The 18,951-nt window shown below is 47.7% G+C and overlaps 1 protein-coding gene across 3 annotated transcripts in view; it reads right to left on the bottom strand.

Moving 5' to 3' along the window:
* The window catches only part of Samd4a (sterile alpha motif domain containing 4A), a 230,224-nt gene that overhangs the window by 21,896 nt on the left and 189,377 nt on the right, over positions 1-18,951 (bottom strand). For all 3 annotated transcript variants that reach the window (XM_048362550.1, XM_048362552.1, XM_048362551.1), the window contains 3 exons: positions 13,659-13,989; positions 10,110-10,195; positions 3,778-3,896 (listed from right to left, as the gene is read on the bottom strand). In XM_048362550.1, the coding sequence (XP_048218507.1) occupies positions 3,778-3,896; positions 10,110-10,195; positions 13,659-13,989 (536 nt within the window). The remainder of the gene's footprint in view (positions 1-3,777; positions 3,897-10,109; positions 10,196-13,658; positions 13,990-18,951) is intronic.

Raw genomic sequence — 18,951 nt, 5'->3', positions numbered from 1 at the left:
TTTCCTTTTTGTCCCCTCCCTGCTTGTTTCTTTTTTATTTTTTTTCAGCCGTAAAAACTAGCTCCTTGATTTCTGGAGTCAGAATTCTGGCCACCTGGCAGATGATTCAGGATTCTGCTAAGATGTTTTTCCTTATTTAGTGTGGATAGTTTATTTTTTTTTCTCTCACTTTCCATTTTGGAATGATTTTTCCAGTTATTTCATATGCAAAACACAGCAGTCAATGAATGTTGCTAAAATGATTTGTGCTTCCAGGAAGGCAAGACTCTTCTTCTTTTTTTACATTTTATTTTAGGGTCTTGCTGTGTATCCTGGGCTGGCCTTGGACATCCTGCCTCAGCCCCTCAGGGATTAGGATTAGGAATTACAGGTGTGTGCTACCCCATCATGCCTGTCCCAAGACTGTATTCTTTAGGGTAAAATGTGAAGAGGGTTCTGTTACAGGAGAAATGAGTCACCTAGGACTCTGAGAGTTGGGGCTTATCTGTTTGGGAAGGCAGAGTACAATCTAGAATGTTCTGCAGAAGGATGTGATGGTAAAAATTTGGCCAGACCATTCTCCTGAAGGGAGGGTCTATGATGGGTTATTACAAAGCCAGATTTGCTAAAAGTTGCCACAGCTGATACCTGAATAAACACTTAATTAAGATAGCTGAGCTTAATGAAATAATCATGCTTTCTGGAGAGAGCACAAAGTGGCAAAGATAAGTTTTCCTTCTCATTTTGTTCTGTCCACCTGTGTCTCTCCTTTGCTGCCTGAGTCCAATTGTTACCATTACCTTGAAATGCACAAAAATCTTTGACAAAATAACATTAATAAGGAGCAATTAACTTAGGATTTGTGATAATTCAAGCTGGGACTGGGCTATGGTTACCTTGGTATTATAGGAGAAATAGGTCTTCAAAGCAAATTAGTCACATCAAAAGATCCCAGAGGAAATAGTCATGAAAGCAAAGTATTTTCCAGGGTTTTAGCAGTATCCAATTGAATAGTCACATTTGGGGGCTGATTTCATTCTTTCTTATGGATTCAATAAAAAGATCAATCAGGATTCCCACCTTGCAAACGCGATCCAAGCACTAACTGATCACTCTCAAGCGGCTGAGGCTAATATATGAGCTCCGCCCTGAGCAGGGCTCTCTGATGAGCATGAAGAACAGGCAGGGCTCATAGCAGCACCAGACCTGCAGTAGAGCTTGAAAGCCTAATCTTCAACTTCAGCATCCCAAGGCCATGGCTGCCTTCTCACAATTTACATCCCCAACACCAGGAGCAGCAGGCAGTCAGGTTCTGGAGTCTCCTCCCTAGCTTGAGAGGAGTCACCCTCGGTTAAGAGGGAGGGAGGGGGCCAGGATGGAGGCCGGAGGCTGAGGAGCAGACTTTGTATTTCCTCCAGGTCTCAAGATATCTACTGGGAGTAGGTGGGGCCTAGGCCAGCTGCCAAGGCTGCAGTCCCTCAGGGCCTGGGGCCAGGGAGCTGGCAACACTGTTGCTTTACTGGAATGTTCTTTCTCCTTTCTTTCCCTTTTCTTCTTCTTCTCCTTCCTTCCTTCCCTTCCTTCCTTCCTTCCTTCCTTCCTTCCTTCCTTCCTTCCTTCCTTCCTTCCTTCCTTCCTTCCTTCCTCCCTCCCTCCCTCTCTTTCCTTCCTTCCTTCCTTTCTTCCTTCCTTCCTCCCTCCCTCCCTCCCTTCCTCCCTCCCTCCCTCCTTCCCTCCTTCCCTCCTTCCCTCCTTCCCTCCTTACTTTTTTGTCAGTCAAGAGGCTTGAACTCAGGGCTGGGGTGCTGTGTCTAAGCTCTTTGCTCAAGACTAGCGCTCTTCCACTTGGAGCCACAGCACCACTTCTGGGTTTTCTTTCTTTCTTTTTTGGCCCGTCCTGGGGCTTGGACTCAGGGTCTGAGCACTGTCCCTGGCTTCCTCTTGCTCAAGGCTAGCACTCTGCCACTTGAGCCACAGCGCCACTTCTGGCCGTTTTCTGTATATGTGGTGCTGGGGAATCGAACCCAGGGCCTCATGTATACGAGGCAAGTACTCTTGCCACTAGGCCATGTCCCCAGCCCCCACTTCTGATTTTTGAGTGGTTAAATGGATGTAAGAGTCTCAAGGAAACTTTACTGCTCTGGCTGTCTTTGAATTGCAATCCTCATATCTCAGCTTCCTGAGTAGCTAGGATAATAGGTGTGAGCCACCAGCACCCAGCCTTTTCTTTCTTACTTTCTTTTCCATCTTTTTTTCTTTCCTCTTTCTTCCTGCCTTCCTTCTGTTCTTTCTTCCGCGCGCGCGTGTGTGTGTGCGCGCGCGTGTGTGTGTGTGTGTGTGTGTGTGTGCTGGTTTTCTTTTTTGGCTTTTCTCTTCTTTTCTGCTCAAAGCTGGTACTCTACTACTTGAGTCACACCTCCACTTCTGGCTTTTTGCTGGTTAACTGGAGATAAGAGTCTCTTAGATTTGTCTGCCCCAGCTGGCTTCAAACTGCAATCCTCAAATCTCAGCTTCCTGAGCAGCTGGTGGTGTGTGAGCCACCACTCTCCTGCAGCCTGGAAAGTGCTTTCTGAGTATCACCTCGAGACCAGGAGAATCTCCTGGCTCTTCCATGAGGAGGAGTACTGAGCCAGGGCTGGCACTGGCCTGCCTGATCCAAGCCCCGGGTGCCACTGACTACCAAGCCATCTCTAAATTGGGGTTAAGAATAGCAGCTCTACCTCATAGGCTTGTTGCAAGGATGAAATGTATTATATTTTTAAAGTGCTTGGCTACACTTGGCACACAGTATGTGCTAAATAAATGTTTGCTTAACAAACAACAGTGCTGTATGCAGGAATGTGATAACTAATTTTAAAATCAATCATTCATGAAGGCTTTTCACAAACTCCGATTGGCTTTATGTCCCTCAAATAATACAGAACAGTGATGTTTTTGAGGCATCTTTATGCCAACAAATACCCCTAAACTGTAACATGGAAACTTCTCTATACACACTAAGGAATGAAATGAATTCAGAACCTGTTAGGTGTAAGGGAAGACATTATTAGCTATCTTGCTCATGTCTTTAAGATGTAAGATACAATGTGGAATCTCTTATTTCCTAATGACTTGCCTGTCATTCCAGGCTGAAGTCCACTCTCCTCCTACCTCTCCATCTCTCCTAAGAACTAACACTCAGCTCACTTTTCTTATGCAATCAGATTCTTCCATTGAAAGCCATATTAAGGTAACAGGTTCTAAAGTACCCCTAGGCTTATTTTTAACTGCATGCAAGAAGCTGAAGTACTATGAAAAATCATTCTAGAATGGTTCTGCTCTACTATTAGACTGCAGCTCAGACCAAAATAGACTAGCACTGGGCTCTTCACCCTGCCACCAACTATAATTAGCTTGTCTACAGCTAGAAGGGAGGGGAAAAATTATACTAGCCCTTCAGGTGCTGATAGAGGAGCCCACTTTGGTTGAGGATCCTGTTGCAGATCAGTCCCCCATGCTTGCTGGGATTCATGAATTCATAGCCGCTCTGTCACTCCATGCCCCTCTAGACCAACGCCATCATTCTGACCGTGTGAGTTGAGTCATAGGAGCTCACATTCAGTTCTACCTCTGGGAATTCTCTCCTTAAACAGCCTTTTCCTACCCCCACCTGTGTATGGGGTGAGATTTAGAACAGGCCACAGGACATCTGTATGAACGAGGATGAATGATCAGCTAGACTCCTGCCCCAGAAAGCAGGCATGCATCGAGGCACGAGGGAAATCACCATGCATTACAAAAGGCAAAAACCCCACATACTTTCTTTGCTGTCGATATCCTGATATGTCTAGAAGGGTTTTCCGAGGGAAGGACCGAAAGAGCTTCTGCACCTGCTGTTTCCATGACAACAATCTTTTTTTCTGCGTCTCTGTAAATGCCTGCAAAAACAAAACAGGACTTTCAAATGGGTGACGCAGCCTGGTATTATAGGGGAGAAACATACAATTAACAGGGGAACACATCGGTGTCTCTGCAGTTGCCTTTTTGTCACCTGTTTTCAACCTGGTCCAAACAGCAGTCAGATTCATGTGGATGCTGTCTGTGAGATTCCAGTTACACAGCACTGGAAGCACCAGGGAAGGCACCTACAGGATGCTTTCAATGACCTTTTTTGGGCTGCCTTTCAGGCCCATCTATACCCACCTGCCCAGCCTCCGACTCCTCTCTGGACTCTACTTATTAACCAAGAATAAATTGTAGAATTGATTGCTGGATAACCTGGCTTTTGCAGGCTCCCTGCATTTTCATAATCAATGGAAATTCTAAACCACTCCAAAAATCTATCTGCCTGGTGGCGTGTGGTTACCCTGGAGTGTTCTGTGGCACTTGAGATTCTGGTGCATAGTCTCTGGTTTTTTTGTGTTTTTTTTGTGTTTTGTTTTTTTTTTTGTGGCAGTCATGGGGCTTGAACTCTGGACATGGGCGCTGTCCCTGAGTCCTTCAGCTCAAGGCTAGCACTCTACCACTTGAGCCACAGCACCACTTCCATTCTCTGCATTTTCAGGGCATTGCTGGAGCAATCTCTACTTAAGTGGTCCTATGCCCTACCAAAACCCCAGTGCACCAACCAGGACGAACCCTTGCCTGGGGTTTCAGAAAAAGAGATAGATTTGATGCTCACATGGCTTTTTCCAGTAAAAGTGATGTGTAGGGATGTTTTGCCTGCTGTTCCACAACACACAACTCGGTTAGGAATTTTTATGTACAGTTTTTGAACTCACCACATCCCAGAGACATGAGTCCCCGATACAAGGACCTTAAATTCACAGTATATTGACATCAGCCAAGGAGACTGTTAAATGCAGGTTCCTGGGCTCTTCTCACATCTCAGAGCCTGACTGAAAACATCTGGAGGCCCATCTCAGAAGACTGGGTTTGTAGTAAGTGCTTTGATGATTCTCAAGGAAGAGCACCGACACAGGGTTCCAAGCGGGCAAGGACCCCATGCCATCTATAAGTCCCCCACGAAAGGCCTGGAGCACACAAGCCATGGGAACTCTACCTAACTTGATTGATTAGCAGTCACAATGCCAGATAGCAAATCCCAAGTCGATAAGGCATGAAATCTTTCACGGAGCAATAAAATATTACTTAGAGTAACAGGCCAAATGACGAGGTCCCATAAAGGAAACAGATTCTTTACATGAAGAAAAAAAATAAATGACAGCTTAATTTTCTCCTGAGGACGTGTAATCTTTTAAGGGGCCACCACATTGTGGAGCTCTGTGGACAAAAGTGGAATAATGACGTAGCTACGTTGACAACTTTCAATCGCCTTCCTCTTGGGTTGCCTTAGCTGATACCAGTGAGGATGTGCATCGGTCTATGCGTGTGTGCGTGTCCAAGGAAAGAACTCAGGAAAGCTCCGTAGAGAAGAGGGGAAGAGCCCCTGCGCATGTGTGCATGAGACAGCCCCATGACCAGCAGGTGAGGGCATGGTCCTCCTCTGTGATGCTCTCATTTGATGGCAATGCTCACTAAATGTGTATCTACATGTATGCCTGGGAAAAAGGTATTTGTTTCTGCTGGATTAAATAAAGGTGGAGACAAAATCTTGCTTTAGATCAGCTTCTTCAGCTAAATGTGGGCCAGGGTTTGGGGGGGAGGGTGGACACAAGATCCCACTATGTGGTCAAGAAGACTTGGGAGAGAAGAGTCCAGCCCAGGAAGGTTCTGGATCCAGATGGGCAGGACGTGAATCCTGCACACTCTTAGGCAAGTTCCTCTACCCAAGACTCCCTTCCTTCTGGAAACTGAGGGTGATGCTACCTTGCTCAAAGGGACATTGGGAAGATGAATGGAAGCAACCCACGGAAAGCTTAAGCTTGGAGAATTATCGGTGCTCTTAGAAATGGTCTGATGCACACTGCAGCCACGTGTCCTAAATAAGAGATTTTGGTTACACAGACTAGTGCTTTGGGGATGGTCTGTCTATAAGGATTCTTCACATTTGGTATTCAACTGTGACCTTTAGTCCCAACAGCAACACAATCCAAATGGCTTCAGAATCTCAAAACTACAATATGGAGCTGGTCTGGAGCCAGATGGAGGAACATTTGGCCTAATGTTTAGGATAAAAAGATAAAGGAGCAAATGATTCACTTTACACACATCCTTCTAAGGACATTACTACATGACATCGGTATACAACCTCTCCCACAGTGACAAACAGCCTCCAAGAAGATGAAGTGGGGACACAGAGCTGTCACTCACAACACCCTGGCACTGGGCTCATGGAGCTCAGGGCCACAGACAGGAGCTGTTCCCTTGGCATGCTGATTGAGTGTGGTGGCTCTTCTCAGCTGGAGGGCGTCCAGAGAGCAGTCCCCAGCTAGGTTGTGATTGCTCCAGGGATGTGTGAAAACTGCATTGTGTGCCTGCAAAGCAGTGCGAATGGCTGACATTTCATTACCAACTTGCCCCTCCACTGCCAGCCCAATGTTTTGGGGATCTGGTGAAGAAGAGACTATCACCAAGTCAGCCAGTTCAGAGTGCTTTGTCCCTGTCCCACCCAGACCAATCCATCTGTCTGGAGGAAGATGGCTGCAGCATGTCCTATTGTTTATGTGCCAGGTGAAAAGCCTCAAGGAACAAAAACTTATCTTTCCTGGAAGTTAGAACAAGAAGGCTGAAGTCATGGCTCAAGTGGTAGAGCACTAGTAATCAAGGCCTTGAGTTCAAACCCTAGTTCTGCCAAAAAGGAAGGAAAGAAGGTGAGCCCTGGTGGCTCATTTCAGTAATCCTAGCTACTCAGGAGGCAGAGATCTGAGGAGTCTGGTATGAAGCCAGCTCAGCAGACAAATATGAGAGACTCTTATCTCTAATTAACCACAAGTGTTAGAGCACCAGCAAAAGAGCTAAGGGAGGGCTGGGGATATGGCCTAGTGGGTGTTTGCCTCGTACACATGAAGCCCTGGGTTCGATTCCTCAGCACCACATATACAGAAAATGGCCAGAAGTGGTGCTGTGGCTCAAGTGGCAGAGTGCTAGCCTTGAGTAAAAAGAAGCCAGGGACAGTGCTCAGGCCCTGAGTTCAAGCCCTAGGACTGGCCCACCTCCCCCCCCCCCAAAAAAAAAAAGAGCTAAGGGAGAACACCTTGGCCCTGAATTCAAGCCCCAGTAGTGCATGCGTGCACACCACACTCACACACACACACACACACACACACACACACACACACACACACTCTCACACTCAAGAAATCTAGGATTTAAATCCAGGACTTGAAACAACTGGTTTCATAAGTAATGCTCAGAATGTTCCTGATCTTTCTCTCACTACTCCCAGGAGTTGGCGCTTCCTCTCTGGGGAGGAAGGAAGGTGTTTTGGTTTAGTCAACATCTTCCTGCATCCAGCCGGCTGGAGACCTGGCATGTTGTGGCTGGGAAAGGGAGCCCTGTCTGGGAGCACAGCCTCACCTCAGCCAGCCGGGATGGGGACTGGGGCCTCCCAGGGAGGGGGTGGGCTGCCCATACAGAACCATCTCTGGGGGCTGGGAATATGGCCTAGTGGCAAGAGTGCTTGCCTCATATACATGAAGCCCTAGGTTCAATTCCCCAGAACCACATATATAGAAAATGACCAGAAGTGGTGCTGTGGCTCAAGTGGCAGAGTGCTAGCCTTGAGCAAAAAGAAGCCAGGGATAGTGCTCAGGCCCTGAGTTCAAGGCCCAGAACTGGCAAAAAAAGAAAAAGAAAGAACCACCTCTGGCTGTGGAAAACTATTCAGATGCTTTTGTTCTTTCTCAAAATCAAGTTAATGATAAAAAGTCTTGAGCAACACTCCTTCCTTTCCAGAACAGTTGTGGGCCTATGGATTCAGGCAGGCAGCTGTGACGGAGATCCTTCCTGCTCCTATAAGCAAGGCCCCCCACTGCCAAGATCAGATGAGACCACCAGTGCCATATTTGCTCTGAGTCCCATGGGGCTCCCAGAGAAGCGCAAGTCCAGCCAGGTTGTCTAAGCAGAGCGGGAGGAAAGCAGAACATTGAAAAGCATCAGGCCAACGTTCCTGGGCTGTGCAGACAAAGCAGGAGGCTGGCTTACTGTGTAAGAGAGGCAGTGGTGGAGGACTCATTATTTGGGCCTCACGGGTATGGCTGACTGGAGGTGAGGTGAAAGGTACCTTGTCTTTCAGTATCTTGAAGGCTCCATTTGGAGAAAGTGTGGGAGAGGAAGCAGAGTTTCATTAAATGCTCCCCTGATTCAAGCCATCCAGCAATGACTGCCTCCCCAACACTCCAGCCTTTGGGCCTTTGGGGCTCAGCTTGGGGACAATTTGCCTAGGAAATGCCCCCCGGGTCTGGCCCTTGGGTCCAGTACCCATCACTCCTCCTTTGAGCTTTTGAGGTTCTTATGGAGGTTTGTTTTAATTTTGCTTTTCTTTTTTCTTTTTTGTGTGTCAGTTCTAGGGCTGGAGATAAGAATAACAGACTTTCCTGCCCAGACTGGCTCTGCATCTCCATCTTCAGATCTCAGCCTCTGGAGGAACAAGGATTACAGGGGTGAGTCACCAGAGTCTGGCGTTCCTCAAAGTTTGTCATAGGTGTGAGGATCTGTTTTTGATTTTCTTCACATCATCCTTACACCATGAGCCACCTAGCTAGGGGCAGGGCCTACATGCTCGATAAATACTTTTGGAATGAATGCGTTGTAACATCTTTCAATGTGTTTTTGCCTTCCTTGTGTCTTTTTTCCCCCCTAGACAAGTGCAGAGTCCCAATTGGAAATCACCAAGGGTTAGTGGGGCTTGTGGCATGTGGCCTTGTCCCTTGCTGAAATCCATCTACAAGTAAGCACTTCAGTATAGGCGCTGGTCATTATTAGACCAGTGTCTGGCTGCTCTGGGTAAACTACAGATACACATTTTATTATTATTTTTAAGCAAAACATTCCAGGGCTGAATATTTCAGAAGATGGAGCATTTCTGTTTCCAGCACAGGCACTAAGCTCACATTGTGACATGGGGCTGTGGCTTCAGCCCTTGGAGCAGGCATAAACGTTCACACTGCCTACAAAGGCCAGCTATAGAGATGACAGTTTGGAGAGAATGAGGAAAGAGTGGCTAGGCAGAGCCCTGGGGAGACACCAGGCACCTCCATATGAGGGGTGGATCGCTTCAGACCAGGGGAGCAGCAGAAGGCCCGGAGCACAGAAAGACCCTCAGCTGGGTCCACCTAAGTGGAAAGGGGCTTATCTAGGTTGCTGTGCTGAGCATCTCCTCCCCGGGGCCCACTGGATGCCTGGAGTTTTGCCTACAAGTAAAAGTGAGGAGACTTGGGGATATCTTAGAACCTCACTACCCCAGGTTATTGAATCCCAAGTTCAGATAAGCTGTCTTTGGGACAAGGATAAGGAGTAGGGTTCCAGGTAACCACTGCATATCTGGATTAGAGGTTCAGCTCCCTCCTTCTATATATGTGTATGCGTGTGTGTGTGTGTGTGTGTGTGTGTGTGTGTGTGTGTGTGTGTGTAGTAGTGGCCAGCTCAGCTGTGTCCAGGACTCTGCCTGGCTCGGTCTGGAAAGACTATGACATTCTGAGAGTTTCATAGGCCCACTTCCAGCTTGCCTCGGTTTCCTTCCAAAAAATATATATGACAAATATAGTTCCTATAAAAACCACAAACCCAAATGAACAGCTGAGCAGCTATTAATCCACACACACACACACACACACACACCACACACCACACACACACAAGTGCTCACTATTGTGTGCTCCTTTGTGTGCTTTCTCTTCCTTCCCTAACTCTACCTCTGGTTTTCCTGCCCTAAAATGCAAAACTGTTTCAACACCAGTTTAAAAGGCTGGAGGATGCCAGGGCTGGATGGCAGGGCTCTGTGTTGGCCACTCCAGGCAGTTCTTCTGGACTCAAAGTCCTCTCAGCTCTCCCCTCACACCCAAGCTCATGGTTTGGTGACTCTTGGCTAGTTCAAGGCAAGCACCAGGCTGGTTCTGCCTGAGCTGTTACTCATGAACATCCACTCTTCCAAAACAACTTGCTGGACACCAAAATGATCACATCACAGAAACTCAAAAAGATCTCTGAGCAACTGGGAAGAGAGTTGGGTAAAAGCAGTGACTACTCACCTCATGAATGAGACACTTGTCTATGAGCTGTAAATAGGAACTTATATTTTCCTCATCAGGTCTGGAGACCAAGAGCTGTGTGCACACTGTAAATTAAGGAGGGAGAAAAAAAAACCATGGATGAGATTCACACATTCCCATGCTAACCTCTGAGATCTGCTTCTGACTTCCTCTCAGAGCCAAGGCCTTGTAAAGAAGGTGGGCCTGGGGCATTAGATAAGGCTTGCAACAAACAAAACGCCAAGAGTCTCCTCATTCCACTGAAGTCAAAAGCCTGCTCACCACGGGAGCTTCGTGGGTTAATTCCTGTCATACCAGTCTATATTAAGCCTTTAGCCAGTGGGCCTGAGAGATATTTGGTGAGAGAAGAGCCGAGGTATCTTCTGCGTTGTCTGTGCAAGTGGCTCTGTGAGAGGGGGCTTTGCAGAGGCCAGACAGCACCCCCGCTCTCTGCCATGAATGAGCCACTTGCCATGTGGAGAAGTGGCGTTTATGCGTGGAGGAAGCAGGCTGGACTCTTTTTTGGGCTGTGAGGTATGTGGGCAGTAACCTGCCACTCACTATTGGAAGTAATTTGTGCAAAGTGATGTGTACATTTATGCACACACAGGTTCACCTACACATTCATGTGAATGCAACACAAGGCAGGGCTGTTAGTTGGTGGACAGAGGACATGCAGTATCAGAGGGCTGTGGGTCTCCTGAGGACCAGTTCTCTTGTCCCCACTTCAGGGGCTAGGTGGAGAGACTCATGCCCATACTGCTGCCCTCACGGGCAGGGCAGGGCTGCATCCTTACTCACAGGGACAACTGCCCAAGTCCAACATAGCATAGGATGGGTGGGGAGGTGGGGAGAGCAGGACCTGCCTTAGCTGCCAGCCCCAAGGAAGCTGGGGGACATCTTCTAGATAAGGTTTCAAGGTTTTCTTTCTTTCTCTTTTAAGAGTATTGGAGTTTTGAATTCAGGACCTCACATTTGTGAGGCAAGTGAGGCTTGAAGCCATATCTCCAGGCCCTGATTTTCACAGCTGTTTTGGAGGTAGCAGTCTCCTTTCCTGTCTATATGAGCACCTGGACTGTGATCCACCTATTTTAGACTTCCTATAGTTGCCAGGATGAGTGGCATAGGTCACATCAACAAGCCTCTTTTTGTTGTGTCTCGGACTTTTCTGTTAAGGCTGGTCATCAATGTCAGTCCTCCCATTCTCAGTCTCCTAGGTAGCCAGGATTCCAGGTGTGAGCCACATGTGCTCAGCTAAGAAGTGAAGTCTTTTGTTTTAAGGACTTGTATGAGAAGAAGCATTTCTCACCTCTATTGTAAGGCTCTGGTATCCATTTCTGTTGGTGGAAATTTGGTTCTTTAAAATGGTCCAGAATATTGGACAACAAAGGTCAGAACCTCTTTCTAAGGAAAAGTATCAGCACTCATCACAGTTTTTTAAGTAATCAAGATTTCTTGTGAACCATCCCATCAAACACAAATGATTCTAGGGTTGGACATTTTTAAGGATAGGGATGTGAGGGTCTAAGCCATGGGCAGGCAGAAGGAGAGCAGGCAGGACATGCTGGCCCTTCCCAGAGGTCAAGGACACACTGTGGTCCAGCCTGCCCTCGCAGAGCTGTTCCCAGCCTGTCTGTGGTGAGCTGGGACAGTTCACAGTTTAGGCCAACTATACCTTCCACTCTGAGTGTCAACTAGGTCCATGCTACACCTAAGTGTCCAGTGACTATTGAAAGTGGCTCATGCCTATAATCCTAGCTTCTCAAAAAGGCTGAGGACCAAGGTTCAAAGCCATCCTGGGCAGAAAAGTCCATGAGACTCTAATCTCCAATTAATCACAAACAAGTCAGAAGTAGAGCTGTGGCTCATGTACAGAGCACCAGCCTTAAGACAAAAAAAAAAAAAAAAAAAAAAAAAAAGCTAAGGGAGAGTACTCATGACCTGAGTTCCAGTCCCAGGACTGGCACTAAATAAATAATAGTCTGACAGCACTATATAATAATATGCAGGCAGTAACAATGTATTATGCCAAACAGTGATAGTATAAAAAGACAGTCAAGCAAACCAACGAGAGCAATCCTGGGAGACAAGGGGTTAAGTTAAGGACCATAGGGGCCATGGACTGGTGAGGGGTACCTCACCCAGCTGGGGGTTCAAGCAGCTTTCCTGACCCAGATGCTGACTGAACTGAGCCGTGAAGGATGCAGAGATGTAATATGGGTGATGAGAATGGGTGGGGAGTTCCAGGCAAGGCTGTTGCAGAAGGCGGGGGGGGGGGGGGGGCGGGGAGGAAGAGGGCATGTGCTGCACGAGTGCATGCTGAGGTGAGGATGTCTGCTGCTCCATCCAGCCAAACATGAGGCCACTGTGTGATTCTTCACTGAAGCTCCTAGTGAACCAGAGGGGCCTGCTCCACATAGAGGGAATGTGTGTGCACCAAGGCTGGGGAGAGGGGAAGGCACATGCGTCTGAAAACTCAACAACATGAAGTCAGTGTGGAGTAGAGATGGAAGAGGCCAGTAGAGTTAGCTGGGGAACCAGTGACTCTCTGGGGGGAGACATGAGGTAGGGCATCACCTCGTTCCATCTAGCGCTAATGAGATGCAGTGGTCACCATTTGGGGTGGGCAGTGGAGAAGCTGCGGGGTCCAGATATCAGCCCTGCCAGAGGCTGTGTGCGAGCATTGGTGGGCTGCTTGGTTTATGTGCCTTGGTTTCTATTTCTATAAAGTGAGCATGGGTGGGGAGGAGGGCAGTGGATTAAGTGCCTAGGTGAAGCACAGAGAACTGTACCTGCTACCCAGTCATTATGAAATAAACTACAAGATCTCAGCAGAAGAGCATTTTGTAGGGTGGATCCAATCTGAAGGAAGAATGGAAACCTAGGCCCCAGAGACTATGTACAGAAGAATTCACACCATATGGGCCCCCTGGAAGAACCTCTGGTGGTGAGGGACAACCTTTAGGCCTAGCCTCTCTGCACACATTGCTCTTTGTTTAGTTTTTGAGCCAGTTTGGGCGCTTGAGCTCAGGGCCCGGGGCTGTCAGTGAACTATTTTGCTCAAGGCTAGCATTCTACCACTTTCAGCCACAGCTCCACTTCCAATTTCCTGGTGGTTAATTGGAGATAAGAGTCTCATGGACCTTCCTGCCTGGGCTGGCTTTGAACCATGATCCTCAGATCTCAGCCTCCTGAGTAGCTAGGATTACAGGTGTGAGCCACCAGTGCCCAGAACAGGTTGCTCTTTGAACTCTGCAATGTTTACTCTCAGCCACTGCTGCTTTGGGGAGCTATCATTCACTGAGGGAATAATTTGTCCCTCAAATTATCTTTTTCATGGTCTGTCCCTCTCACCCTCCTCTGATGATTCAAGGCCCAGTGGGGCTCTAACGGGAAGTCCAGCGGTCAGAGAGGCAGGAATTCTGATCTCTGCGCCATACTGGCCCTGCCTGCCTCTCCAGTGAATCCAGGGCCATCTGTGGGGACAGGTCATTGATCCAATGGAAGGGAATCACTCTAGCTCTGGGAGAGTGATCTTAGCGAGAATACCTTTTCCCATGACGCGGGTGAACTGCCCAGGCAGGTCCCCCTCCGGCAGGGGGGCCACCGCCAACTCCCCATCGCAGCTGCTCAGCGGGTGCGGCTGCAGCCCGCCACTGGCCCCCGCAGCGGCGCTGGCCGAGGCGCTGGCCACCGGGCCGTCCTTGCAGTCAGGGCCCTGGCTTTCAGGCCCCATCAGCGAAGGCTGGTGCGGCACCGGTGGCTCCTGGTGGCGAGCCTCCGGGGTGGCGTTCGGGGAGCTGTAGGCCTTGATGGGCGTCAGGATCATCTGGTGGAGCTCCTGGAGGGGGATGCGCAGGCTTCCCCCCTCAATTATATCCTGGATGCCAGAGGAAAAAGACCACCGTGAGACTCCTGCACTCACTGCCCAGCGCCATTCTCAGGCGAGGCTCCTGCACCCGCGGCCCTAGGGCCTTGCCAACACCTCTACTGAATTTGCACCCTTCTAACACCAGCCAAGGTAGAAAACTCAGAGAGTACAGAGCTTTCGGGACAGCGGGTGTCACCTGGAACCCACACCATGATCTAGAGATGGCCAAGATGTGGTCAGGGCTCCTCTCTCTCCTGCCTCCCCGAGCCAGGCTACAGAATGGATTTCTGCTTTTATTTTTTTTCTTTCAGTACTGGGGATTTTACTCGGGGCCCTGCGATGGCCAGGCAATGGCTTTACTGCATGTGTCACACTCCTGGCCCCTTGGCTTTTCAATTTGTTTTTCAGATAAGAGTCTCATGCTAACTTTCCATTGGCTCATCCCCTGATCTTCCTCTCCCAGCCTCTGGAGTCACTGAGATTACAGATATGCACCACTACGTCTGGCTGCGTGTTTTATCTGACATTCATGTATTTCACAAGTTGTACGATGAAGCCGGGTCCAGTGTAGGGTTTATTCAAGGCACGGAAACTTCCTGTGCCCTTCCACCTGGCCCATGATACAGCAGCACAGGGGAGTGATACATAAGCACAGACTCTAGGTGGGCGCTTGTGGCTCACGTTTGTAATCTTAGCTACTCAGGAGGCTGAGAGCTAAGGATTGCAGTTCAAAGCTGGTCTGGGCAGGAAAGTGCATAAAATTCATCTAGTAACCACCAAAAAGCCCCAAGTGGAGCTGTGGACCAGTGGTAGAACTATACTAGCCTTGAGCAAAAGAAATAGGAAAGAGAAAGAGAAAGAAAAAAGAGAGAGAGAAAGAAAGAAAGTAAGAAAGAGAGAGAGAAAGAAAGAAAGAAAGAAAGAAAGAAAGAAAGAAAGAAAGAAAGAAAGAAAGAGGAGGGGAGGAGAAGGGAAGAAGAAGGAAAGAAAGGGAGGATGAGAGAATGAGAGAAAGGAAGGAAGGAAGGAAGGAAGGAAGGAAGGAAGGAAGGAAGGAAGGAAGGAAGAAAGGAAGAAAGGAAGGAAGGGCAAGCAAGCTCAAACTCTGGAGACAGATGCCCATGTTTGAATCTTTGCAGTGCTGTATGACCTTAGGCAAATGAGTTAACCTCTCTGTCCTTACTTTTCCTGTATGATAAATTTGATTAGTTGCCTCACTGAGCAATTGTGATGTCAGTATCTGTAAAGTGCCAGGGGAGTCTGTCACTTATATGCTGTCTAATAAAACTGGATTATGACAGCACATTCAGTTATACTGTATACTACTAATTAACAAAGGGAAGGAGAATTGATTCTGGAGGGATCAAGTTTGTCCAGGCACCTGTGGCTGGGGGCTGGAGGGCTGGCTCCTCTCTGGCACAGTTGTTGGTTAGGCCCTGTGCCACAAATGTGGCTCCCAATGCTTTTGCAGTCACTGCTCTTCCTGAACCTCAGACCTGACCCTGCCAATCAGGATCCTTGTTACCAGTGAAGCATGCATTCTTCTGGAATAGTGAGGACAGAATTTTAAGAGTATGACTGATACTCAGATGCAAACCATTCCTGGGATCCTCTTTTACCAATTTTTTTTTTCCTATTTGGCTGTACTGATAACTGATCATTGCAAGACAGGAGCTCTACCACCTGAGTATACCCCTCCATCCTTTTTCCTTTATTTTTCACATAGTCTTTAGGACTCTGTTAGGCTGCCTACACTGTGATCTTTCTATCTACTTACTTTCCCTACATAGCTAGGATGACAGGTGTTCTTATCGAGATGGGAAATCTCAATAACTTTTTGCCAGGGCTGGCCTTAAATCAGGACCCTTCCAAAATCTTCTAAGAAGTTGGGATTACAGGAGTGAGATATAGCATCTGGCCTCAAGGAAACTAACCTACCTTTCTTTCCTTTTCCTTTCCTTCCCTTCCCTTCCCCTCTCCTACCCCCCTCCCTGTCTCCCCCCCTCATTTTTTGGTTTTTCCCCAGTCCTGGGCCTTGAACTCAGAGACTGGGCTCTTTCCCTGAGCATTTGTGCTCAATGCTAGTGCTCTACTACTTTGAGCCACAGCACCGTCTCCAAGAAAACTTTCTTGATGGTGTCAAGGAAAGAAAACATGTAGAACACGATCCTTTCTTCTCTCAATGTTTCCTAGTCAATAGACTGGAAGGGGAGGGGGAGTTGGAAGTAAAGTCTGAATTGTGCTTTAGCCTGCTTTGCCTAAAGGTTTTATGGAGAAAGTAAAACTCTAATTATCCACCAGAAATGGCCCAAGCTAGACCCATTGTAAAGCCTATGTCATAGAGAGCCCATTATTGAAAATTCTCTTGAGACAGATTTTGGTACATAGCCCCAAGCTGGCCTTGAACTTATGATTCAGATGCCTCAGCCTCCTGAGTGCTAGGAGTGCTCAGGAACATACTCATTTACCACTTAGCAGAGCATTTCAGAAGGGCTTCCCTCTGAATGTGGACGGTCCTCGGTGGCAGGGCAGCCTCCACCCATGCTGGTGAGCCCAGGGGAGAACTAGCACATGCTGTTCCCCAGCTTCCCCGCTACCTAGGGGACCAGCCTTTCCCAGAGTCTGGATACTAGTGTGTGACTGGTAAACTTCACTTTGGGTCTGGTGATATGGGTAGGACAGGGTACATGGAGGCAATTTAGCAGACCCATGCCCTAAGAGCACCTACCACCTGCCCTGACCCAACCACCTGCCACCTGGCTGCTACTTCAAGATCCTTACGCAGCCCCATGGGCTTTGAAGGGTACTCATTGCCTGTTTAGCCCACACCTGAAGATGCAGTGTGTATGTGGGGGGGAGATATGGCTCTATGAAGGGGGAACAAGTGAGCCAAAGCTGGGAGTGGGGTGTCCATGTCATTTTACATGCCCTCCTATGTGGCCACCATCTCTCAGGTGGACAATGCAGCTTCAGACACCATGAACAGCCACCAAACCCTTGCTGGTTCCCTCCACATGGAAAGAAGGCACTCTAGTTCATGGTAAAGGAAGGCGATTGTAAGAGCTGAATTCATTCATCCAAGAGATTTACATACATATATATATATGTATATATATTCCACAGACATAATGAATAATGTTTGAAGCTTATATAACATAACTTTCTGGGATCTAGACTTGAAGCCATTGTCACAAAACACTTGGCTTACAGCCAGTTAGCCAGACCGCTGCCTATGCCAGCAGTATGGGGTGGCACTGTGACCACCCAGTTTTGTTCCTGCCTCTTAAATGAATTTCCGACTTCACCACTCCATGCTCCCATTCAGCACGCAGGGAGATGGTCCAAATAGAAGTCAATCTAGCGTTCTTCACTAGCTGTGGGAATTAATTCTCCACGTTGACAAGTCTCTATTGATCCTTCATGCCAAAAATATAATTCCTACATTATAAACACAAAGAGGCAAAATGAAGCTGTCCAATAAGTAATGCATGGATTCAAGGCTGCTGAGCAAGGAGCTCATTTGGAAGCAGATAATAGGAAATCCTCAGCAAGAGAACAGCGATGGCTCAGTGGACAAGCTGGAAGGAAATGACAGTCCAACCAGCCCGGTCCATCCCTGGACATTTAGGCCTTGGAGGAAGCAGGCTTACAGCTGTTGGGGAAGGAGGGTAGGGCATGTGATGATAACAAGGCCTGAGCCATCTGGAAAGAGAGCTTTAGGCACCTATCATGTCCCCAGCACTTGTGTGACATGTCCCTCTGGCCCCATCCTTCCTTTGTGGGAGAACAATTAGGACTTTTGACTCAATAGACAGGTCTCCACTCTCAGCTGGGGACTAGTGGCTCCTAGCTGCTCAGGAGACTGAGATCTGAGGATCACAGTTTGAAGCCAGCCTGGGCAGAAAAGTCTCCAATGAACTACTCAGTAAAAGGATCTACTCAATGGAATAACTACGCAATAAAAATATCTCCAGAAACTACTCAGAAAAAGCAATGGCTCAAGCAAGTGGTAGACTACTAACCTTGATCAAAAGAAGCTCAGGAATAGCACTCAAGCCCTGAGTTCAAGCCCAGGATGTCCCAGAAATTAAAATAAATAAATGATGAATGAAATAAATCCACACCCTCTCCCCTTTCATTTATCCATCAAGTGCCACCCCCAACATCAGCAGGCATTGACTACTCTGCACTGGGTATATTCAAACAATAAGTGTTCTCCTCACTCAAAGAAGCTCACACTTCCCAAGACCCACATGTTATGATGGTGTTGGGACAGGGAGCTGGGGGAACGGGAGAAGAGATCCCTGACTGCTGCCCCACATGTGGGGAGATTCAGGAACAGCAAACAGTAAGCAGTGGGGCAGACAGGATGGATGGCAAGCGACCCAGAAATGAAGCTGGAGCGCTGATTCAGTACTGATCAAGAAGCAACTTGCTAAGGAGTCTGGGCCCACTCAAGTTTCTTTCTCCAAAAGACTCAGTGGTCCTGCCTGTCTTAGCAGAAGTTGTGCTATCAGGGTCAGAGGTGGTAGCATATATGTAATATTTTCTTCTGCAAGTATCAAATGGGCCTTATACATAAAGCATTATTATCACCATGAAAGTGTTATTCAGCACTGTTAAATAGAACTTCCATTTTTCTGTGGTAGTAGAGAAAAACAGTTTCAGATGTAACCTCAAGAGGCCAAGATTTAGATGTGTCCTAAGATACAAACTTATTAGTGGAAACATTATTTCCTCTAAGTGGAAATAAATCAAGTGTGTGTGTGTGTGTGTGTGTGTGTGTCCACATCAGGATTTGAGGTTTAGAAAATAGTTCTGCTTCATGATTTGGGAGTGAGTTGATCAGGAAAGATAATATACCTAAAAGCACATGGTAGCCTTTTCTTGTTAAAGAACATCTACTCCAGTAACTGCACCCACCTGTCCCTTTCCCTTTCCCTTTCCTACCAAACAGCTGGAGCAGCCTAC

Source organism: Perognathus longimembris, chromosome 14, assembly GCF_023159225.1.
Source record: "Perognathus longimembris pacificus isolate PPM17 chromosome 14, ASM2315922v1, whole genome shotgun sequence".
Taxonomy (NCBI): domain Eukaryota; kingdom Metazoa; phylum Chordata; class Mammalia; order Rodentia; family Heteromyidae; genus Perognathus; species Perognathus longimembris.
The sequence above is the reverse complement of the archived record's forward strand: the minus strand, read 5'-3'. Positions and strand labels throughout refer to the sequence as shown.